The following is a 25,923-nucleotide window of genomic DNA, read 5'->3' on the forward strand; positions in this document are numbered from 1 at the left end:
GTAAAGCATCATTATCTGTGCTTAAAATTAGACAGTTTTCCCGGTTCGAGCGCCCTCTGCTGCTTCACAGCTGCAGGGGAGTGAAGCATTCACAGCTTTTGTTGAAGGAGGTGGAGGTGGCTTTGATTTTTGCAGGAGATGCAGGGTAGCTCTTGAAAACCAATGAATAAAACACCAAGTGAGGAATTTGATTGTCTTCTTCCTCTGTTCTAAGCCTCCTTCTCTTCTCAGACACTTTCCTTGTCTCCGCACACTGGACTTTTTCTGTAGCCTGCAAATTGGTCTTCTTTCCCCCCTTTAATCCATCTTTCTTTCAAATTATCTTTTATTCTATTTTTAATTCATGAAAGAATACAAACATTTCCATAAAATACTAGAATTTTTAAAGGATGATTACACATAAAATTGTCATCTATTATGTACAATTTACTATTCCTTTTAAACATATAATAAAGTAATATAACTTTCTATTTTTTAATCCTTTTTTTCTTCCCTTCTCTCCTCCCCTAGAGATGACTCCATTCAAATTGATCTTCCTAAAGCACAGGACTGACTAAGTCACCCTCCCCATCCTGACCCTGGATCAAACAGAAAATCCTCTAGTGTTCAAAGCCCTTTATAATCTGGATCCCCCTCATTTTTCCACTCTCATTAAACCTTGCACCAAGTACTCTGAGATTCAGTGCTTCTACCTTGATGTTTCTTCCATGTAATATTCTGTCTTTTTATCTTCTAATTTCACTGGCTTTCCCCCACCCCTGGGGCACTCACCTTCCTCATCTTGGCTTTCTCAGCTGAAGTCCTATTTTCTTGAGGAAATCTTTCCTGATGCTATTTAACTTTAGTGCCATCCCTTTCTGAGATTACCTCCGGTTTAACCAATAGATCACTTATTTATACATGGTTATTTATGAGTTGTTTCTCTCATTAAACTGTGAACTCCTTGAGAACAGAAACTCTGTTTCTTTAAAGTACCAGTACTTGGGGAGGCTAGGTGGCGCAGTGGGTAGGGTACCAGCCCTGGAGTCAGGAGTCCCTGAGGTCAAATTGGCCTCAGACACTACATAATTACCTAGTTGTGTGGCCTTGGGGAAGCCACTTAACCCCACTTGCCTTGCAAAAACCTAAAAAACATTAAAAAATAAATAAACTACCAGTACTTGTCACAGCATGCTGTTGTTGTTCAGTCCTGTTTGACTTTTCTTGATCCTATTTGGGGTTTTCCTGGCAAAGAAAATGGACTGTTTTACCAGTTCTTTCTCCAGCTCATTTTACAGATGAGAAAACTGAGATAAACAGGGTTAAGTGACTTGCCCAGGTTCATTCAGCTTGTAATTATCAGAGGTTGGATTTGAACTCACAAAGATGGGTCTTCCTGACTCCAAATCCAGAGCTCTAAGTACCATGCTACCTTGCTGCTGATAACAACCCATGGGAGATTTTTAATAAATACTGATTGACCTAGATTGTTGAAAAGTGTTTGTGTCCAAAATTATAAACTGTTTTCATCTTGTGGGAAATATGACCAATATACAGAAAAAATGAAATAGTGCAAAATATTAATTCCTGTGAAACATATTGTATGCAATAGGCTGTCCAAGAAGGAAGAGAAGGTCAAAGTCAAAGTTATCAAGAAACCTTAAGTTGGATTTTGAGTATGAAGAGGAAGGCAGCTAGGTGACTCAGTGGACAGAGAGCTGGACACTTTCTAGTGGTGTGACCCCAAGCAAATTGTTTAACCTGGGTTGCCTCCAAAAAACAAACAAAAGAGTGTGAGGGGCTGTAAGAAAATTTCAATAGAGTATTCCATACAGAGAGGGCAACATGAGTGGAAAAAAATGGAACTGGCATCAAGTATGACTTGATTAAGAGACAATGAGAAGAACATACCATTGTGACTAGACCTATGGTTAGAAGGTATGGTTGACTGGTTATTTTGTGATCTCAAACATACCTTTGAGTTTAATTGGATAAAGTCTCAGAACAAACTCCATAACATATAGGCATCTAGAGTTGTTTCTGAAAGATCTTTCTCTTAACAGACTTGGTTCTACCAGAATGTAGACAGTCTTACCACTGTGGAAATGGTCCTAAGCTATCACCTGGGAAAAGTCACTTAAGCAAATACATCAACCCCTGACTGCCTTTTTGAAAGTAAATACAAGGGGCTGCTAGGTGGCACAGTGGATAGAGCACCATCCCTGGAGTCAGGAGTACCTGAGTTCAAATCTGACCTCAGACACTTAATAATTACCTAGCTGTGTGGCCTTGGGCAAGCCACTTAACCCCATTTGCCTTGCAAAAACCTAAAAAAAAGAGAGAGAGAAAGTAAATACACCAGGCAAGAGAATAAACAACATTCATATCAGGGAAGGACAGAAAAATTATCACAGCTCCATTCTCAAGACCTAAATAGATTAGTATTTTTTTCCAGTCTGGGGCCATTGATTATAGTTCTTTTCTATTCCCCTTGATGCCTAGCACATTGCTGGAAAGACAATAGTAATTGCTCTAGATAAATATTTGTTGGTTGATTGATTTCATATGATAATATAAAAAAAGCCATTTTTGAACTTTCTTGTCAATATCTTCCTATTAGATTTTATCCCTTGTTTTGTAATGAACTGTTGGTTTCTTATTGAATAAGGGCAGAGGGCCATGACTCATTCATCTTTACAGCTTTCCAACAGTAGGTCTTCGACAAAACAGATGCACAGTATTTCTCTGCTGAAGGAATGAATGACATAATATAAATTATTCTAGTTTTTTGAATAAATTCTGTCAGATTAGGTAGACCAACTTGGAAAAGGAAGAATGGAAAACAAAAATATACTAAATATAGAGGAAGCAGTAGAGTGAGGCACCATAAGGGAACATGACTGCAGAGAAATAGGAGGTCCTTAAAAATTAAATTTTAAAAAGGTTGGATTCCCAAGGACTGTATCCACAGAGCACAAGCTCCGGCAGCTTCTACCATGATGGAAAGGCTTCATCATTAAGTTAATAAGCCAATATCGAGGACAACCCATGAAACAAAAATACAAAACAGTCCAAAGTCCTGTGCCACACCTTCCATATCTATATTGATAGTGGTGTGATATGGAAAAGGGGGCAGAAGGTCCTGAGAATCTCTTAGTTTTTAGATTATTTATAGAAGTCCACAAATGAGTTATAATAGATAACTATTGGAAGAAGTGACACAATAAAGAGATCACAAGTTCTATTTAAGTCACAGGTTTGGAACCTCGGGTCCATAAATTTGTTTTTCAAAAATATTCTGAATAGGGCAGCTAGGTGGCGCAGTGGATAGAGCACTGGCCCTGGAGTCAGTAGTACCTGAGTTCAAATCCAACCTCAGACACTTAATAATGACCTAGCTGTGTGACCTTGGGCAAGCCAATTAACTCCATTTGCCTTGCAAAAACCTAAAAAAAAATTGAAAACCCTATTTCAGTATAAAGCAAATCTGTGTATTTTATTTTATGTATTATAAATATTTTTCAGAGAAGGGTCTATAGGCTTTACTAGACTATCATTAAAATACGTGATACAAAAGTTTAGAAACCTGTGATCTAAATTAAAAGGATTAAACAACAGCAAATGATAGCTAAGAGGAAAAATATCTTTAGGAGTCTGAGATGATTCCATTAGGAACTCTATTAATGAATTCAGATTTTAAAAGTAAATGTACAAAAGACAGACACTGAGGAAGAATACCAAAATGTAGTAAAGATTTGTACGGAAAGTGTCTCCAGGTGCCATTTAACTACCAAATAACTTGATCCTGTTCAAGGAGAAAGATTAGGTACTGGGAAAGTCTTACTCTCACCCTGGATGCTATGGACTTCATTCCTTGCTTGGTCTCAGGAATAAGAGCTTTCAACCAATGAATAGAAGTGACAAGGAGACCATTTGACCCTATATAAGGAAAAGCTTCCTACCAATTTAAGATAATAAAAATAATAATAACTAATGTAGAGAGAAAGTTATACAGTTTGCATAGTCATCTAATCCTTTAAGCAACCTATGAGTGGCAGCTGGGCTTGGAATCAGGAAAATTCATCTTTCTGTGTTCAAATCTTCACTTACTAGCTGGGTGACCCTGGACAAGTCATTTAACCCTATTGTTCTTAGTTTCCTCATCTGTTAAAATGAGCTGGAGAAGGAAATGACAAACCACTCCAGGATCTTTGCCAAGAAAACTCCAAAAGGAATCACAAAGAGTCAGATACAATTGGCAGCTTTGGTGCAGTGATAGAGCACTGACCCTGGAGTCTGGAGGATCTGAGTACAAATTTGGCCTCAGACACTTAATTTCCTAGCTGTATGACCTTAGGCAAGTCACTCTTACCCCTATTGCCTTAAATAAATAAAAAAAATTATTTTTTTAAATAAATAAAATTTAAAAAAGAAAGGAACAGGGCAGCTAGGTGGTGCAGTGGATAGAGCACAGGCCTTGGAGTCAGGAGGACCTGAGTTCAAATGCGGCCTCAGACACTGAATAACTACCTAGTTGTGTAACCTTGGGCAAGCCACTTAATCCCATTTGCCTTGCAAAAAAAAAAAAAAGAAAGGTACAACAATGTGAGGTATGTTATCCCTATTTTGCGGAAGAGGAAACTGAGGACCAAGATTGATAAAGGGATTTCATGATTTTGATGATATACATTCCTTCATTTCTGCTGAAAAGTCTTTCTCTCTACTCTCAGGATAACCCAGTTCTTTCTATTAGGCCCAGTTCAACCTCTTCAGTAATACTTTTCTTGATTGTTCAGTATATGCAAGAGTTTTCAAATAAGCATTTGTAAATATGAATATATAAATAAAAATAAATTTATTTTTAGCATAATAAAAATTAGAAATTTATAAATAAAAATAAAAGCCAGCTCTTCAAAAAAATATAGGCAGGAAAGTTTAAATTTAATTTGCATTATCAATATTTTCTCAATGTGTAACCTCTAAATGCCCACATTTGTCAATTTGTCCTACAGAATTTAGCACTTGGTTATAAGTACTTTATATGATTTGTCCATTTTGCCCCATTGTGTTAGTTAGTCTGGAGAAATTCTACCATATACCACTTTTTTTCTTTTTTCATTGTTTTTTATGCCCTTATCACCTAACTAACTGCTGATGTTTGTCTTTCAATCTCAAAGAAGACCATGACATCAGGGAGGTGATGCCATGTATACCATGACAAGTACATGAATTGTGTTGGGGGGGGGGGGGCTGTGCTAAGTCATCCACTTCACTTTTTCCTCCAGAGCCATCTGGATACAGGGGTCAGATATGAATCAGGATGACAGGAGACAGCCCTGTGATGCACTCAGGGTTTTAAAAAACTTGCCCAATGTCACACAGCTAGTGGGTGTGCAGTGTCTGAGGTCAGCTTCCAACTCCTGTCCTCCTGACTCCACTGTGCCACCTAGCTGTCCCAAATTAATGCTAGTCAGATTGTGAACCCACAATCCTAAGAACAATAAAACTGACAGTTAAAATACTTGAAGATCTACAAAGTAGTTTCCTGGCAATTACCTTGTGAGTAAGATTGTGCAAGTTTTAGCTTCTCCATTTCATCTGTGAAGATGGTCTTCTTTCTCTGGCTTTGCCCTCATTTTCTAAAGCTGCTCCTCCTATTCATAGGCTTATTTTTAAAATTGAATTAATTTATTTTTTGTTACATTTTAAGTTCTGAACTCTGCTTGTACTCTTCTTCTTTCTTCTACCACTAATATTTCTCTTTCTCTCTCCTGTCTCTCTCTCTCTCTGTCTCTCCTGTCTCTGTCTCTCTCTCTCTCTCTCTCTCTCTCTCTCTCTCTCTCACTCTCTCTCTCTCACACACACACACACACACACACACACACACACACACACACACACACATGTGACAGCACTATTCATCACTCTATCTCAGTTTTTTGTTCTTTAAAATGGGGATCATAAATGAAGTGTAAAGGCTCATGGGTCACAAATGAAAAGCAATATAACTGCATTGTTTCTGTAAACTTAGTAATTTTCTGTAAACTTAGTAATTTTCAAAGGATGTGGCTAGAATGAAGACACCTGGACATTGGCCTGGGGGTCACCCAGGTCACATAGGAAAGACAGTATTACTGCTTTGCTTCTGTGACCTTGTGAATTGTCAAGCAAAGTAGCCAGCCAGAATGGATGCTTAGCTCATTCCTGAAGATCTGAGTCACCCAGGGGTTGACCTGTGGGTTCACTTGGGTCACATATGACAAGCAGTATTACTGCATTTCTTCTGGGAACATGAGAATTTTCAAGCAATGGTGGCCAGAATGGATATTCATTTCTTTAGTCTAAAGATGTGTATCACCTGGGGGAAGGGGTGTGATTCTGGGGGTCACCTGGATCACATATGACAATCTATATTGCTGCATTTCGTCTGTGAATTTGGGAATTTTCAGGGAAAGTGGCCAGAATGGACATTCATCTCTTTAGCCTGGAAATCTGGGTCATTTGGGGGATTACCTGGGTCACATATGACAATGTTTTGTCCATCATTTCGAAGAAGACCATGACATCAGAGATGATGTCATGACAAGCACATGAATTGGATGGGGTGGGGGGCTGTGCTAAGTCTCCAACTTCACTGTCTGATCTGGGTCCAGTGGCCAAATATGAAGCAGGAGGGCTGGAAATGGCCTTGGAGGCAAGGCAATCAGGGTTAAGTGACTTGGCCAAGGTCACATAGCTAGTAAGCATCCAGTCCCTGAGGCCAGATTGGAGCTTCTGTCCTCCTGACTCCAAGGCCAGTGCTTTGTCCACCTAGCCACCCATATGTTAAACAGTATTACTGCCTTGCTTCTGTGAATTTGGGAGTTTTCAAGGAAAGTGGCCAGAACGGACACTCATGTCTTTAGCCTGGAGATCTGGGTCACCCAGGTCCCATAGGACAAGCAGTACTACCTCCCTGCTTCTGTGAACTTGGGGATTTTCAAGGCAAGTGGTCAGAATGGGGGCTCCTCTCTTTAGCCTGGAGATCTGGGTCGCCTGGGAGTTGGTTTTGGGGGTCACCCGGGCCCCATTGGACAAGCAGCATTACCTCACTACCTCCCTGCTTCTGTGAACTTGGGGATTTTCAAGGCAAGGGGACTCGTCTCTCTCTAGCCTGGAGACCTTGACCTCCTGGGGATCCGGGGAGGAGGTTCCCTGACTTCTGCACGGAAAGCCGCGAGCCCAGCCTCCGGCGCAGCGACTGCCCCTCCCTCACCCCGTTTGTGTCTGGGGAGCATCCCCGGCCCGGGGCCCGCCCACCCCTGGGCTGACGCGGCCCGGGAGGCGGGGGCCCGAGTCCTGTACCCGGAAGATTCGGCGCCTGCCCTGCTCGGCTTTCAGGTTGGGGGGCAGCGCGGGGGGCCGCGGGGAGGGCTGCGCCCATGTGTCGGGGGCGCGGCTGCGGGCTGGGGCCCGGCGCCACGGTGCTGCTGCTGCTCTTGGCCGCCGTGCTCCTGCAGCACCTCCACCTGCCGGGCCCGGGGGAGGAGCGCCCCGAGTCCAGGTAGCGCCCCCCGGCGCCAGGGGGGCCCTCCCTTCCCCAGAGGGTCCGGGGAGCCCTTCCCTGTAGCCCCTGGCGCAGTCGCTCCCTCCCCGGGGGGCTGCGGAGCGGCCACCCGGCCCCACCTTCCCTGTTGTTGTCTGTAGCTTGGAAGCGGTTCCTAGTCCTGGAGGGGCGATGTGAACCCTCGCCCAGGTGCCCCCTTGAGGGGTTCCTTGTTCCAGATTTGAGGTGGTCTGTATGATTGTGGACTGGGAGGGGTTCCTAGTTCTGGAGGGTCGATGTGAACTCAGGGAGACCCAGGTGCCTCTTGAAGCTATTTCTTATTCTACTCTTGACTTGGTTTGTATGATTGTAGCCTGGGAGAGGTTTTTAGTTCTAGAGGGTTGATTTAAACCCGTGGAGCCCCGTGCCCAGGTACCTCCTTGAGGGGTTCCTTATTCCAGATTGGAGGTGGTTTGTATTATCAGTAGTCTTCCTGACTCAGTTTCTCCACCTATAGATCCCCAGCCCACTCCACCCCTCCTTGAGGTATAAGACCAAGACAGGAAAAGACTCCATTCCAAGTTGGAGTTGTGCTTCCTTCGGGTAGAGGAATATGATTTGCAAATGAATTGAACTGAAGTGTGGGAGGGCTGTGCTAAGTCACCAGTCTCCCATTCCCCTGAGTCATCTAGGTTCAGATAAGAATCAGGACGACTGGCCTTGGGCCTGGATGTGAGGCAATCCCCAATAAGGGACTTCCCAAGGTCAGCCAGCTACAGTGTTTTGTGTGAGGAGGAAGACCTGAGTTAAAATCTAGCTTCAGACACTTATTAACTGTGTGATCCTGTTTCTTATCTATAAAATGAACTGAAGAAGAAAATGGAAAACCACTCTAATACTGGAGTAGCTAGGTAGCCCAGTGGGTAGAATACTGACACTGGCAGGAAGATCTGAATTCATCTCTGGCTTCAGACCCCTATTAGTTTAGTTGCGTTACCCTGGGCAAGTGACTTTATCTCTGCCTTAATCTGTTGGAGAAGGAAATGGCAAAACATTCCAGTATCTTTGTGGAGGAAACTCAAAGGACAGTGTGGTTCACAGAGATTGATGATGGGGAAATGGGTAATGTTGCCATTTCCCTGTGCCCAGCTTTATGATCATGGAGAGTCCCATGGCTGAATAATGGCAATAGGAGAGGTCTGAAAGTGATGAGATGTGGGCTTTTCACCCACTAGGCCTTTCACTAGAGAGCTGAAGTCAGGAGACCTTTGTTTAAAACATCTAGTCATCTAGTCCAGTTGTGTCATTTTGCAGATGAGGTAACCAAAGCAGAAGAGCCTTCAGGATTTGCCCAACATTACACAGGCAGTATTAGAGCCCAGATTTTAACCTAGACTCTGGCCCCTGATCCCAATCATATGCTTTTTCTACTACTTATCCCTGGGCTAATGAATTAAAAAAAAATTCTTAAAAGCCTCCACCATTGAATGTCTCTTCCTTACAGCATGACAGATACCGGAACTCTGCCAAAGTTGCGGGAAGACTTCAGAATGCAGAATAAATCCGTGTTCATTCTGGGAGCCTCAGGAGAAACTGGCCAAGTGCTCCTCAGAGAAATTCTAAAAGAGAACCTGTTTTCTAAGGTCACTCTCATTGGGCGCAGGAAAATAGAGTTTGAAGAGGAAGCTTATAAGCATGTGGTAATGTATAGGGTGTTGTGGGTTGGCAGCAATTGAAGAAATAACTCTAAACGAACATTTCATGAACTAAAATTCGATCTTGGCACCAAGATTGACTTCCAGAGTTTGGCAAAAGTTGACTTTTATAGTTATTTCCTTTTCACTCCCATTCTTCTTTATGAATCTCATTTGATTGGAGAGGCTATGCTTGTGTGAGTGCATATATTCATCATATGTAAAACATTATACACATGAGGTTTAGGGGATTGCCTATGGGAGTCAAACCTGCATTGAGGTGTTTTTGGAGGAATCTCAGTAAATCACTCAGCTTTTTTGTGTGTCTGGATTCCCTCATCTCTAAAATGGAATTTTGGGGAGAATCAAATGCTAGGAATGAAAAATAAAATGGTTTGAAAAGTCAGAAAAATGCAGTGTTAAGCAGCCCTGGGGATACAAATTAATCAAAAGCAAGCTTTTATTTAGCATCTACCATGTGCTAGATTAGAAGTTCAAAAATAGATCTTGCCTTCAAGGAGCTTAAATTCTTTTGAGGGAGACACAAATATGTATAAGCCTGTGTGGGTTGGTTGTCTTGCCTATTTGAGGTTGTTGGATGCTATTTTGACAACTCCTTCACTTTGAGTCTGGATCCCCAGAATTGATGTAGTGAAATCCATTAAAGCTATGGAAGTATAATTATTCTGCTTATTTTTCATTAGTATTGAATGAAACTGTCACTAATCTAATTGGGGAAAATAGGATAAAATCAACAAGAATTTCTTGAACATCTACTACATGCTAAGCCATTTGGGGTAGGCAATGATAATTGAATAAGCAAAACATTTTCACTTTCATCCTTGTAGGAATCTCTTTCTACCAAAATCAGCAGTAATACATGAGTCTTTGGAAGTTGCCTAGAAACTTTAATTTGGGATTAATGTTAATTGATAAATTATTCTGTATTTTTCCTTTGTGTACCTTAGGATTGTTAAACTTTGGCTTTCAATCCCTTCAGAAAGAAAATGCTTTCTGTATAGGAGAATATGAGTTTATAAATGTAGATGTTTGATAGCTAAACTGTTGTAGTGTTTTGTGTTTTATTCTTTAAATAATATTTAACACTATAAAGTAATTCTAATTTATGTGCTTATTACCTAGCATCAAGAAGTGGTGGATTTTGAAAAGCTTGATGAATATTCCTCAGCTTTCCAAGGCCATGATGTTGGATTTTGTTGTCTGGGAACAACCAGAAGTAAAGCTGGAGCGGTAAGAAATGAAAAAACCTTCTTGACCTTCACATTAGATGACAATCGTCATTCTTTCTTCTTCCATTTTACTTATTCAGGTACTTTTGGCCACACTGAGAAAGACTTATATGTTCTCCCAAGAGAGAATCATCATTCATGATTCTCTACTGATCCTTTGTATGTTGTACTCCAGGAAGTATTGAATACCTTGGTCATCCTTGGTTTTTCCCTTCCTTATTTCTGTTACTTTCTTTTTCTCCTTTTCTTCTTAACTCATTCTTCCTTTCTTTCTTTTTGTCTTCCTTCCTCTGATTGTTCATTTACTTATTCATTCATATGTTAAAAAAAACTGAACAAAACCAATTGACAGTATAACCATGCTTCACAGTTTTTGCAATATTTGACATCCATTGTCTCCTAATCTGTCTGTTAAAAGGAGGGAGATAGGTTTCCTCTTTTCCCTGGTAACTTCAATTAACTTGAGTTTGGTATCATTTTCTGGACATTGTCTCATTGTATATAATACTTTTCATGCTTTCTTCAGTTCATACAAGTCTTCACCATTTTTCTGAATTCCATATATTAGTTCACATGGTTCAATGATATTTCATTATATTTGTTATAATAACTGAGTTCCAGACTTTAAGAAATTGTTAGATATTCCCATGACACTCTTCTTTGTAAACTGTACTGAAGTCAGAACCTTGAGGACAGACAGGGGACAGCAACAGGATGGACAGTTTGTCTTTGGCCTGCTGCTGAGACTGCTACTTGCAGCCATAAGGGAAGATGGTGCCAGTGAGGATGGGAAAACCCACCAACCATAGTTCCAGCCATATATTGAAACGTTTTATCATTCAGTCAAGGAATGTTTCATTAAGCTCCTACTGTCTATGAGACACTATATTAAGTTCTAGGGTTACAAAGAAAGACAAAAACCTGGTCCCTTCAAGGAGTTCATTTTGTTTTAGAGGAAGCAACATGCAAACATCTATGTATATAGTACAAATACAAATATATGTATAAAGATATGCAGAAGAGAAATGGGGAGCGAGCTCAGAGGGAGGCATTAATAGCAGAAGACATAGGAAGGCCTTTTATAAAAGGTGAGATTAGAGCTGAGTCTACAAGACAACAAAGGACAACAGAGAAGAGGAAGGGAGGGAATCCAACAAAGAATCAAAGGGAGGGAAAGCATTCTGGGTATTCGGTGAGAGTCAGTGAAAAGAAATGGAGTTGGGAATTGAATGATCATATGTGAGAACAGCAAGAAAGGTCAGTGTTGCTGGGCTGTAGAGTCTATAAGAGGAAGGGGAAAGTGTCTGGTGGTTGGAAAGTAGGAAGGGGCCAGGTGGTAAAGACCATCAAAAACTGGACAGACTTTTACAGTTGATCCTGTAGGTCAGAGATGTCAAACTTGTATTTTTCAGCCCAGAACAAAACTACTGAGTGTAGTCTGAACTGGATTGAAATGTAATTGGAAAATGTTTAAAAAAATGAGTAAAAATGCAATGCAACATAGAACCTGTTGATATGTGATTTTTCTAAGGCAATATGCAGCTGGCAAGGATCTTTTTCTATGAGTTTGACACCAGTGCTGCTGATAGTAGAGAGTCACTGAAGTCTATTAAGTAAGTCAGTGACATGATCAGACATGCACTTCAGAGTGGGATGAAATGGAACAGGACAAGACTTACCAGTAGATTATTCCTATAGTCTAAGTGTAAAGTGATGAGCACCTGCTCCAGGTTGTAGATTAGATATGTGAGTGGAGAGAAGGGGACATAGAGGAATGATGTAGAAATGGCAGGTCTAGCCACAGACTGAATCAGTGTGGATTGAAGCAGTGAATTAAAAAGATGGATGAAAGAGATTGTAGAGACAAACAAGGTGGGTTGACCAGGCATAGGTTCCAAAAATCAGATGAGGACAGAGGTCAATGGAATTGTTAAATGCTGATGGACATTGGCGAGATCTTGCCAAAGCCCATTGGCATCCTGATGGGACCTTGCCACCATGTTACCTATAAGATTCTTAAGGAGGCAAGAAGCCATGACCCTTGAATCTGACAGTGATATTCTCTCCTTCTCATTGTAAACTTTTTTTTATATTGAAATAGAGATGTAATTTTTTTCTTCATCCCAGTTCACGGACACTTTGAAACCTATCCAGCCAACTCCTTGTGGTCCTGTGGAGCCTGCCTAAGCAGACAATTTTTTGCCCCTTGAGATCTTTTTTTTTTTGTACTTAAAGATTTTATATATTTTGAGTTTTACAGTTTTTCCCCCTAATCTTACTTCCCTCCCCCCACCCTCCACAGAAGGCAATTTGTCAGTCTTTACATTGTTTCCATGGTATACATTGATCCAAATTGAATGTAATGAGAGAGAAATCATATCCTTAAGGAAGAAACATAAAGTATAAGAGATAGCAAGATCAGACAATAAAATATCAGGGTTTTTTTTTTCCCCTAAATCAAAGGTTCATTGTAAACTTTGTTGACCATTTTGTAGCCCATTGTAAGGTGTGATTAATTGTACTTGGTCATTGTTTTTATCACTTAATTTGATTTAGAAGTCTGTTCTCTCTCCCTTCCCACTCTCTGTTACTCCCTCTCCTTTCTTTCCCTTCCCTTGTCTCCCTCCTCCCTCCCCTTGAGCCTTTTTTCATGCCAGACTTTACACATCGGCAATAAAGCATCAGAACATCTAGACACGACTTAGCCCCTAGTGATAATTGAATTTTCATTAATGATTCAGTCTCAGATGATGACTCAGAGTTGTTTAGCATGATTTTCAGTTTTCCATCTTCTCATTACTAATAACCTTAGCTCAGCACTTGTTTGGAAAGATACTCTCTTAAGTTTTAGCTATAGTATGAGAGACCTGTTTGTGGACATGAGGGGATTATTTAGTAGAAACCTGCACTGGGGTCCCTTTCTCCTCTGCAAGACGTAATTTATTGCCTCTAAATTCTATCTGGAGTATTATCTATTCACCTGGCAAAATTTCTTTGCTGAGGATAAAGAACATGTATTATGAGTAAGAAAAATGAGATTCCTTCTCTTAAAGCTTATTTTTAAATATAAATCTCTTTTGAAACTCATGTAAAATACATTCACATAGCCTTCCTCACCTATTGTGGGCAATCCCAGGATATTGGCAGTTAGTACATAAAACTGAGATGCCATTACACATCTTCTATTATCTTAGTTCAAATCAGACCCCAGAGGCTTATTAACTGGGTGTGACCCTGGCCAATAATTTCAGTTTCTTCTTCTGTAAATGGTAATAAAAATAGCATTTTCTTCACAGGTTTATTGTAAAGAGCCAAATGAGATAATATTTTTAAAGTGCCTGATATACAGTAAGAGTTAATAAGTAGTGATTATTTCCTTTCTTTTGTGTTGATGAAGATTAAAGTCTCTAAAAACTTCTATTGCAGATGAAATAATGTTGGGACAGCTAAGTAGTACAGTGGATAGAATGCTGGGCCTGGAGTCAGAAAATCTCATCTTCCTGTGTTCAAACCTAGGCTTAGATACTTACTAGCTGTATGATCTTGGGCAAGTTACTGAATTTGGTCTGTCTCAGTTTCCTCATTGGTAAAATGAGCTGGAGAACGAAATGGGAAGCATTATCGTATCTATGCCAAGAAAACCCCAAATGGTGGCTACAAAGAATTGGATGACTAAAATGACTGCCCCAAATGAAAAAAAGAAAAAAGAAAAAAATTGTTGAGAGAAGTAAAGTGGAATAGTGAAACAGGCCCTAGATTGGGAGTCAGATGTAGATTTGGGTATTGGCTTCTCATTTGTCTCGTGTATGACTTTGGGAAGCTATTCAGCCTTGTTTTTGTCATCTGTAAAATAACTGGGTCAGATGATATGATCACTAGAACACCTTTTAACTCTAAAATCCTATGTATGGTTTAGGATTATACAGGATATACAAGATACTATATATGTAATATATGATGCTGTATATCCGTGGTGCCTTTGAATAGAGTGCCTTTATGAGGGCTTTTCTTTTAAGTGGGTATTCATAGGAGGAAGGAAAGAGGAATTGCTGCTTGGCCTTTTCTTACATTAAATGTTTTGCTAAAGGTGACCCTCCTTCATTTATTATGGCCTAGAAGCTGCTTTCTACCTTATTGAGCAGTTTGTGTTCTTTATTTAAAACAACAAAAAAAGAGTTTAAGGTCTTAAATTTACATAGAAACATCTTGGAATGGGGTCTATTAAACTAAAATTTGAGATTTCTGTGTGTATATGTGTGCATGTGTGATTGTGTGTGTGCGTGTGTGTGTGTGTGTTTGTGTTGGGCATGGGGAGAGGGTAGATGTTTAGTAATGTCCTTTCAAGTCAGCTCCCTTTCTTTGAACAAATAGAATCTTTGGCCTTCCAAAGGGTTGTGGGAGTTAGGCCGAAGCCTTTACACAAAGGCACCTGTGAGATGTCTCAGGGCTCACATTTAAGTGTGAGTTCTAAATCTTTGGGAGCTGGCCACATTAAAGAACCCTCACCAGATTTGGCTTTGGGATTCGTTCTCCAGCTAAAAGGCCATGCATCAGGGTGAGGGAAATGAAATTCAGAAATTGAGTGGGCATGGGGGGGGGAGGGGGAACCCCAGCGGTGTTTCTAATCTGCTTGGGAGCTCAGTGGATTTGTAGAATTGTTGTGGATTATCAGGCCATTGATTGCTAATAAAACAATATTTAGCTTTGTCCCCAGGACCAGCAATGGAGAAAGGTATGGGCACCTTGTCAAACAGGCCCCATTGAGCGGGGATGATGGGTTAAGTGCGGGGCTCCAAGTGGCAGCGTGGGTGCTGGTCCTCCTAGGAACGGTTGTCAGTTGTTAGTGAAACCAGTGAAAGGAAGGACGCCAGCGTCTGATGGCTGGGGTAGCATTGATGTGAGGGTAGCAGACTAACCAGATTGAAGGAGTCCCATGGTATTTCTGTCACTTTGATTTTCCCCCAACAATCGGAGACGACAGCACTCTATTAACAAGAGGCTGATCCAGAACTAAAGCTAAATAAATTAGGGTCTCCGTTTAATCAAAGTGTCCCTTTACTGGCCTTGGATTAACAGCGACAGCGTCGGTTTAGGGCTTTTTGATTGGCTGAGCCCTTCCCTTTTTGAGAAGTGGATAAAAGACAAGGGAGTCTTACCACAGACACCGACAATAATCCTTCCAAATAGTGCCCCTTAAAAAAAAAGTAGGAATTAATATTTCACCCACCAACTTTGGCAGTTTGGTGTATAAAGTGTCTGCTAATGAAAATCAGAGTTCTGCTAATGGAAGGGAGGGTAGATAAAGAAGAAAAACAGAAACAAAATAGCACCTAGCCAAAAGCAATGGGAAAGCTGAAGAAAACCTTTCAAGCACCTAAGCTTGTAACTTAGGGTCCCTGCCTATGGAAGCTGCTTTCCTGATATGTTCTTTCTGGATCTCAGACAGGTTTACAGACTAGATTCCAAAATGAATCAGAGTCCATTTAGAATTTTCTACTGTAACTGAGGGTCAGGAAATCAGAAAGGCACTCTTTACTCTCTAGCTAGTTTTATAATCTTGGAGTTAGTCCCATTATTTTAGTTAAGTACTATTATTAAATCTAGGACCTTTAAAGCCTCAATCAATTCTTTTTTGAACTGGACTTAAAATTTAAGTGCTATAAGGCAACAGTTCTCAAATTTGATCCACTGACCCATAGGGTTCCCTGAGACCTTTTTAGGGGGTCCACAAAGTCAAATAGAAAATATTTGCCTAAATTTCCCTTGTCCAATGACATCTTTGTATAATGCTGAGTTTTCTACATATACTTCAAACAAAAGAACACATCATCACAATTTGAATACAAAAGAAGATATGAAAATACACCTGTTTTCTATTAATCTAGATACTTTAGAGAATATGAGGACATTTATAAAATAATACCACTTTTATAATTGTTTTTTGTTTTGGAAAATATATTGTCATCAACAAATTAGATTACTATGTAATGGATTTATTATTGTAAAAAAAGTACTATTTCAAATGTATCCATTTTCATTTCTAATAAGATAAATCTAGGTAGATATTACTCACATAAACAAAAATTCTTTGGAGTCCTCAGTAATTTTCAGGAGTGTTACATGGCCCTGAGACCAAGGAGTTTTGAGAACTGCTAATGTAGGGAATTCTTGTACCAGAAAATTCTTTCCTCCAAAGCAAGTCAGCACCTTCTCTGCAACTTAGAGAATTGCGTCAGTCAGCAGGTAGTTAAGTGATTTGTCCAGAGTTCTGTAGCCAACATATGTCAGAGAATGGACTTAAATTCATCTTAGGAAGACCTTTCTAGTTTCCCTGCATCCTCCTGCTATATAAGAGGCTCATGATCAATACTGAATAAATGTTTATCATTCCAATTCATTCATCTTACAGATAAAAAATGAGACTCAGATTATTTAAAGACCTTCCCATGATCATAGACAATAGCTAAGCTTAAGATTTGAACCCAGGCTCTTCAACTTAAGGTTGAAGTTCATGAAACTTAAACTTAATTTTTGATCATAAGTATTAACCATGTAAAGCAAAGAAGTTGAATTTCAAAATAGTGTTATAGTAAGTTGTTCATCATTTTTAAAAAAATTAGAATTGACATCTCTCTACTGATTCAAAAAATTTTCATGTACCTTCTTAAGTTATTCAAATCCTTGTATGATGATGGTTTTGAATCAGTGTGGAGGTGTCTGTTCTAATTTTTTTTATTAAAGATTTTTTATTTTGAGTTTTACAATTTTCCCCCAATCTTACTTTCCTCTCCCCACCCCCATGTTCTAATTTTTAAAAAAAATTTTATGTACCTTCTGAAATTACCCAAATGCATGTATAATGATGGTTTTGAATTAATGGGGAGATCTGTCAATTCTAATTTAATTTTTTTTTTTAGCTAACTCTTATTAATGGGATACCAGCCTGTTGTGAAAATAATGCTCATTCTAAAAAAAAAAAACCCAAGGGTCATCCAGTTTTTTTTCTGGCTCAATTTTTTTTAAAATTGATCTTTGGTTAGAATCCTGGGATTGAAGTTATATTACTTTGGTTTTTAGGTTATTTTATTTATTACCACTTGAGACTTAGAGGGTTGGACTAAGTGATCCTAAGATTTCTTCCTAAATTTATGATTCTTTGATCTTCCTTCTCCATTTGAGTTTGGACTAGTTTGCTTTCTCAGGCAGTTTCAGATTTTTAAATTTTTCTGATGGTTCCTGCAATGGTGGTCTTCAAAGGGTATAGAGATCATATCATTCTAGTCACTTTACCCTGCATCATGTGAGAGGCTTCTAGATAGCTGAAGATAACTGCCTTTCCTATATCTTCTGTCTGGGCTACTCTCACCCAGTTGTTTCTACTGTTCCCTACTGGCTTTGGTTTTTAGAACCATCATTCTAGTTTCCTGTTTCTTGGCAAGTTCTCTTTGTTAATGACCTTCTTTAAAATGGGATGTGCATAATTGAACAAAGTCTTTTCTATCTAGTCTCAGTAGCCCTCTGTGGGATTATTAGAGATGATGGTCTTGGTTCATCAAGCCAACCAAATTTATTAAAAATGTATTAAATGCGGGGCAGCTAGGTGGTGCAGTGAATAGAGCACTGACCCTGGACTCAGGAGGACCTAAGTTCAAATCTGATCTCAGACACTTAATAATTAACTAGCTGTGTGACCTTTGGCAAGTCACTTAATCCATTGTCTTGTAAAAACTAAAAAACAAAAGAATTTATTAAATGCTTAGTATTTTTAAGCAGTATTTGAAGCATTAGGGCTGCAAAATTATATTTAGGGACTGGTCTGGGTCCAGTTTCACACACACACACACACACACACACACACACACACACACACACATTCACGGTCACATTCACACAAAACTAGTCCCTGTTCTCATGGAGTTCAAAGTCTAAAGAATGAGATAACATGCAATTTTGTTCAAATAAGCTATATTCAGGATGAGGAAGAGATGATCTCTGAGGGAAGGCAGAGCCATTAAGGCTTAGGAAAGGTGTCATCTTGTAAGAAGAAAAATTTTAGCAGAGACTCAAAGGAAGCTAGGAGCAGAGAGAGAGAGAGAGAGAGAGAGAGAGAGAGAGAGAGAGAGAGAGAGAGAGAGAGAGAGAGAGAGAGAGTTTCAGGCATAGGAGACATCCATTAGCCATTACTTTGTTAGGAGATGGAGTGCTCTTTGTAGAGAACCACATAGAGAATTGTGGCCCTGCATCACAGAGTTTGGGGACTGGGACTTATTAACATAAAGACTGAGCTGAGGGAGGCCAACAAAATACAGAATGGATTAAGGTGTTAAAAAAAATGCTCATGCCTGAAGAAATGGAAAGTTTTCTAACCTTCTGTTACTTTTCTTGGGCCTTGTGTTTTTCTCTATCATCTTTCTTTGGTTTTACCCTTTCAGCTGTGCTTTTTCTCTTTTCTACTCAAGTTGACTCTCTGTCCATACTCTGTTTATTCTTAGATCCTTTCTTCCTTTGAATTTCAGCACTGCCTTTAGATGTAGCTTGGGTGCAAGCCAGAAACAAAGACTAATCTTTAAGATGAACCAAATGACACGATCCTAACTCATAGCCACTTGGAAATCATCCTCACATCTTTTATTCCTCCCTCAGAATGGATTTGTTCGTGTTGACCGGGATTATGTGATGAAGTCTGCAGAGTTGGCGAAAGCTGGAGGCTGCAAACATTTTAACTTACTTTCATCTGCAGGAGCTGATAAGTCAAGCAGATTTTTATATTTACAAGTTAAGGTTTGTATCATGTTTCTATTTTAAAAAATTGTTAAGAGACTTGGCTGTTCTAAATGATGACTGATGAGTTCATGATTGAATTATAAGGACCTTGAATTTTTATACTTATGAAAAATAGTTTACTGGGGAAAGGATTGCTTTTAGCTTTGAAAATAATTTTAGGGTTACTTACAATAGAATCTATCTCTCCATACTGACCTCTAGTGTTTATTTAGATTAGTCATTGAGAATTCTATCAGTTGTAGCAATTTAAGATTCATTAATTTTCCTAGTAATTTCATCATCCTGTTAACTTATGGTTAACTTGTGATCAGCTCAGATCTCTTATTTTCCAATGAACTGCTCCTATATTCCCGTCCTGTACTTATGTAATTAACTGCAGTGAAAGATCATGCCACCAAAGGTTATTTCTATTCAACCCTATTAGGTCATTGGTAGCATGGAGGAGAGGGTAGCTAGGTGACTCAATGGATAGAGCACTGGCTCTGGAGTCTGGAGGATCTGAATTCAAATCCAGCTCAGATACTTACTAGTTATGTAACCCTGGGGAAGTCACTTAACCCTATGTGCCTTATTTCCTCATCTGTAAAAAAGGGGACACACTAGAAAAAATGGCCAACCACTCCAGTATCCTTTTTTTTTTTTTTTAGCTTTTGTAAAGCAATGGGGTTAAGTGGCTTGTCCAAGGCCACATAGCTAGGTAATTATTAAGTGTCTGAGGCCAGATTTGAACTCAGGTACTCCTGACTCCAGGGCTGGTGCTCTATCCACTGCGCCACCTAGCTGCCCCTTACTCCAGTATCCTTACCAAGAAAATCTCATGGACTTTTGTCCAGGGGTCACATAGAGTTAGTCACAACTGAACAACAAAGCATGAAGTGTGATCTTTTACTCAGGAAGAACTGTATGGTATTGTTGACTTCTGTTCACAATGAAAATATTAAAATGAAATTTTAAATTCAAATCTGAGTACATTCTTTTTATTTAGGTTTTTTTTTTGGAAGGCAATGGGGTTAAATGGCTTGCCCAAGGCCACACAGCTAGGTAATTATTAAATGTCTGAGGCTGGATTTGAACTCAGGTACTCCTGACTCAAGGTCCAGTGCTCTATCCACTGTGCTGAGTACATTCTCAACAGGAAAACTATGCAATACAAAAAATTAGCAAATAGATTGTTTTGTACTTACTGATTGCATAAAACAATTCAATGGATAATTTGTTTTAGGAAAAAAACCCAGAAAAAAATACTCAGAATTCAATGAATTAGGATGAAAGGAATTTTCTCATTAATATTGTATTGTTTTCATCAAATTTTTTGTCTTAGAATGAAAACCACTGCAATGAGTGGTGCTTGAACTAGTATTTTTTCTGCTACATCATTTTGATTGAAATGTTTTTTTCCTGAAGAATCTTATAAATCACTTTTCCTAGCATAGAGAACTAAAGATTTGTAGTTTCATAAAGTGCAGAGCTTAAAAGGAACTTAAAGATCAGCTAAGCTCTATCTTCATTTTATGGATAGGGAGGTTGAAGTTCTTCAAGGTAAATGGCTTGAGTCAAGGTCATGCATCAAGTAAAATGACAGAACAAGGACAGAACCTATGTCCACTGATGCCTAGGGAGACAAAATCTTTAAGGGTAGTCCCCTCAGGAGATGGCACATTGGAACAAATGAAGTAGCAGGAGAGGAGTCATTACTAGCTGTGTATATATACCTCAGATGGTGGCTTAACAGCTTAACATCTCTGGGCCTAAGTTTCCTTTTCTGCCAAATGGAGATAATAATTTGCTGCCCTCTGGTCAGATTTGTTCAGGAATGGTGGGTGGAAGAACGGACTTATAAAAGTGGTTCATGAACTGAAACCCTTTGAGAGCCACTGGTCTGGAATATTAGTCTGAGACTAAAGAGATATATGTATTACCATGCAACTTCTTGTTTTGTGATTTCCTTAGGGTACAGAGTTCTCATCCAAGAACTTTTTCTTCCAATGCACATCAGAACTTCCTTTGCAACTTAGACTTTTTAATACCCTTGCCTAGGGACACACTTACCCAGTGGCTATATGGTCCAGAAATTGTCAGAGGCAGAACTCAAACCTCTATCTTCCTAACTTTGAAGTCAACTTCCTGTCTGCTATATCACATTGACTCAATGTTATATTTATCTCTAACTACTGTCCTCCCTAGCTTCCTTTAATTTCAAAGTAAAATCCCAGCTTCTACTAAATTCCCCTCAACCTCTCTTAATTCCAGTATCTTCCCTTGGTTATTCTTTTCTATTTATCCTGGATATAACTAGATATACTGTTTGCATATGGTCAGCCCCACTAGATTATAAGCTTCTTGAGGTCAGGGACTATCTTTTGCTTCTTTTTTTTTTTATCCATAGCTCTGACACATAGTAGGCACTTAATAAAATGTGATGGATCAGAAGTTTATCAGAGAATCTCAGAATTGAAAGGAGCTGTCAAAGAAAACTTTCTTTCAACTCCTTAGAATCGAACTGTTAATAGATAATTAATCTCTTTGAGCTTCCATTTTACCATTGGGATTTGGATAAGGTAGTCTTTTCCAGATTTAAAATTCTCTCTTTTTATATATTCATGAATATGATCAAAATCCTCTTTATCCCAATGCTCCATCATGACATGGAAGAGACCCTGGCTTCTTGTACATGATAATGCTGGGGGCAAAATTTGGTAGGACTTCCATCTGATTTGCCAGGTTGTCTTTTTTTTGGGAGTTTAAATGTAAAAAACTACTGTTTTGAGTCATCTTTGTTATAGACTATAATTCTCATCCAAGAACTATCTTGGCTAAGTGAGGAGAGACTCAGCAGCAGCAGGGGATGAGTTTCTCAAGCCATTTCCTGAGGCACAAAGAGGTTATCTGTGTTGGTGGATGATGTGCTTTAATCATGTATCCCTGGAATATTGAAGGAAATGAATCATAGGTATAACTCAGACTTTTGGGGACTGAATACTCTGCAGAGGGTGAAGTCATTCTATCTTGAGCTCATGAGAATAGAGCAGGGAGCACTGAATTAGTTTTTTTTTTTTAGGTGTTTTTTTTTTTGTAAGGCAAATGGGGTTAAGTGGCTTTGCCCAAGGCCACACAGCTAGGTAATTATTAAGGGTTTGAGACTGGATTTGAACCCAGGTACTGCTGACTCCAGGGCCGGTGCTTTATCCACTGCGCCACCTAGCCACCCCTATGGTTAGCTTAGCTTTAACTGGAGTTATTTTGCTAAACATTTAACAAAATCTAGTGTTTATGGCTCCCTAACCCCATTAATTGGTTTTTGACTAAAATTCTGATGATTTTTTTTTAGGGGGAAGTAGAAGGCAAAGTTGAAGAATTCAATTTTGATCGGTACACAGTTTTTAGGCCTGCGTAAGTATTATAGTGCTCCATATATTTGACTTCAGGGCTAAATAACGTTTTTAGGAAGCTGATACCAGCTCAGATATTTTTATTTCCAACCAAATGCAGCACCTAATCTTACATTTTGAGAATGTCATATTTTCTTGTATTATATAATGAGGAGCTATGGATCATCTTCAAGTCCTAGATAGAGTCAAGGATAGGAAACAGTCATTTTGAGTATCAGAAACTTTGGGCTTGGATATTCCACTTGGCTTAAAAGATTGTGTTTTTTCAATGCTTGTCATCTAAGCATTCCCTGTTTTATTCTGGTCTGCTTGTCCCAGAAATGGACAAGAACAGACTATGACCCAAGATGACCAAGATACCAAGATAATCTATCCCTTCACTTTCTATAGAAGGGGTTTTGTGTGTGTGTGTGTGTGTGTGTGTGTGTGTGTATGTGTGTATTTTGGACCTTTTGGCAATCTGGTAAAGTCTATGGACTCCTTTGAATACTTTTAAAAATGTATTTTATATATATATATACATATATATATATGTATATATATATATGATTACAAAATGAATTGATATATAGTTATCATAATTTATTTTAAATTCACAGTCCCCAGGTTAAAAACTCCTGATTTAAAGAGACTACCTTTGGACAGTTTGTCTTGCTGAAATCCTTCCCTTTGCTCTTGAGAGAAAATAGGGTTTAAGGGTGTTTTAGAGTATTTAGGAAAAGTTGTTGGGCATTATTAACTATTTCCTTTATTTTTTTCTTTAAGCATCAGATGAAAGCTTATATTCAAGTCCTCTCTGATTATGTATTTTATCTAATATCTTTGTTTTTCTCCATGTGTATTTTAGAATCCTACTATGTGACAGAAAAGAATCTCGACCAGCTGAGTGGTTGGCCAGAAAATTCTTTGGTTTGCTACCAACTTCATGGGCCAAAGATCATTCTGTACCTATTATAACTGTTGTCAGAGCAATGGTTAATAACCTCATAATGCCAAGTGATAAGAAGGTGGAGTTGCTAGACAACCAGGCTATCCATAACCTTGGGAAAGCAGAAGATCTTAACAAGCTATGACCACATTGGGAAAAAATGTCTTTCCTTCTTAAATGCCTTTGATTCTCATCGGGTTGATATTGTCAAGATAGTAGTACTATAGAGCTGTATAGTTTCCATATAATATAGTATAATATATAATAAATATAATGATTTGAGGCTTCTTGGTGGAATAGTTGAGAAAATACTGGATTTGAAGTCCAGAAATTTGAGGTCAATTCTTGCTCTACTTATGTCACCCTGGGCAAATTACTTTAACATCTCTCAGTCCTTCATCTTTAAATGGTTGTTATAAATAATCTACTTAACAAGGTTATGATAAAGATTGCTCTTTGCAAACCTGAAAACATTAGATACATGTTAAGCATATTATTTAGCTGAAAAAAGTCAATTTTTTTTGAAGCAATCTGAGTTAAGTGACTTGCCCAGGACCACTGTCTGAGGTCACATTTGAACTCGGGTCATTCTTACTCTACATCTGGTGCTCTATCCACTGCACTGCCTAATTGTCCCTCCCCTTGGAGCAATTGGGGTCACCCAACTTTTTGAAATGTCAGATTTCATGGATCTAAGCACAGATTACATCAGCCTTTGTGAAAATATCTAATCCAAAAAGACTTCTATGAGTTCAGTACTAATTTTAAATGATTTTGTTTTTTATTAATGACAGCACCTAGATAGTTTTTTTTTAAATAGAAATTTATATGTTTATAAAACATTTGATCTATAGAAGATTTACTTATTTATAACTTTGTATCTTAATTAGTTCCCCCCCTTGCAATGACTCTATAGTGCTTTGGGGGGTTGTAATTAAGAGACAGTGAGCTGGTCAAAACATTGTCGTCTTCCCTTCCAAGCTATTAGAACTCCAGATACTTCTATTATAGGTTAATCATGGTCCATTTTCTTACTACATTGTTAGTACTACATGTACTATGCAAAATATTTCTTCATCCATTACAATATTCTTAAAAAAGATGATTTAAGATTTTTTCTCAGAGAATGGAAGTATGGTTTACAAAATGCAATTGATATATTATAGAGACTATATCATATTATATATAGGTGATGGTTTAAATGAGTCCTGTGCCTTTACTAATTATTTATAATGTTCAATAAAAAAGGGAATTTCTCTAATGATACTGTGGTTCTTGAGTTAAACAGAAAAGCAACAAAACTTTCATATAAGTCATTAACCTTTTTTGTCTTCTGGACCCTTCTGGAAGACTGAGTTGAAGTCTATGGATCCCTTTTCAGTATAATATTTTAAAATTCATTGGATAAAATACAAAGGAAACCATTCATTTTGGAACGGAATAATCAAAATGACTACCAAGCAAGGTCATATACACCATGTTAAACACTTCTAAACTAGCTAATTCTTTGGTTCTAAGTACCAGTGTAGAAGACCTAAAAGACCCTTTAGCACTTTCCTTTAGATTTAGTATTTCAGCACCTGGCACCTGATTTTACATGGATCTCCTTTTTAGTGGTTAGTGGGCTATCTCATTCAGATTACTGACAACTGAAGTTGAGGCTTCCATTGTTAACATGGCTGGGCTCAGATCAGTACAGAGTTGAACCTCTGCACTTAGAAGGGAAAAGGGCCTTAATGGTGATCAAGCTTAACCCCCAACCAGTTGTGATTCTCTTCTCTAACATCCAGCTTCTGTATAGTTTCCATATAATATAGTATAATATATAATATAATGATTTGAGGCTTCTTGCTGGAATAGTTGAGAGAATACTGGATTTGAAGTCTAGAAATTTGAGGTCACTTCCTGCTCTAGCTATGTCACTCTGAGCAAATTACTTAAACATCCCACCAGTGGTGGCAGTCTATTCCAAATTAAGTCAATAAGCATTTATAAAGCATTATTACTATGGCCCAGGCATGATGCTAAGGACTGGAAATATGAAAAGGCACCCTCAGGGATCTAAGGCAATGTTGCTATTGTTCATACTATCTTGGAAGAGGACCAATGACATTATGGGAGTGATAGCTTGATTTTCCAGTGATCTGGGTTAATGGGAGGCAGAACTTTGCAAAGAAGTCACTATCACTTTCCTTCAGTAAAAGAAGACATCACATAAAAGGGAGTAGAAATAGGTAGAATAGAAGGTACCCACATTGGGGCATGGTGATGAAATCCGGAGGGAGCAAAGGTGGGAGAAGATGTATTATTGACTGGAACATTGCCTCAAAATGGAAGTTCCAGGAGGAACTCACCAGTGGGAGGAGGGGAATAC

At 38.8% G+C, this 25,923-nt stretch overlaps 1 protein-coding gene across 2 annotated transcripts; it reads left to right on the plus strand.

Moving 5' to 3' along the window:
- The first annotated feature begins 7,259 nt into the window (after positions 1-7,259).
- HTATIP2 (HIV-1 Tat interactive protein 2) lies at positions 7,260-24,876 on the plus strand. 2 transcript variants are annotated; one of them, XM_074230371.1, is made up of 6 exons: positions 7,260-7,359; positions 9,009-9,204; positions 10,342-10,449; positions 19,092-19,229; positions 22,561-22,622; positions 23,469-24,872. In XM_074230371.1, exons 2-6 carry the CDS (start codon positions 9,010-9,012, stop codon positions 23,692-23,694), a joined length of 729 nt encoding a protein of 242 aa, XP_074086472.1. In that variant the 5' UTR covers positions 7,260-7,359; position 9,009; the 3' UTR covers positions 23,695-24,872. The 2 variants fall into 2 exon arrangements, with proteins under 2 accessions (XP_074086472.1, XP_074086473.1); XM_074230372.1 differs by lacking the exon at positions 7,260-7,359 and adding an exon at positions 7,431-7,522 and having other exon boundaries at positions 23,469-24,876.
- Positions 24,877-25,923: the final 1,047 nt, after the last annotated feature.

This window comes from Macrotis lagotis, chromosome 3, assembly GCF_037893015.1.
Source record: "Macrotis lagotis isolate mMagLag1 chromosome 3, bilby.v1.9.chrom.fasta, whole genome shotgun sequence".
Lineage (NCBI taxonomy): Eukaryota > Metazoa > Chordata > Mammalia > Peramelemorphia > Peramelidae > Macrotis > Macrotis lagotis.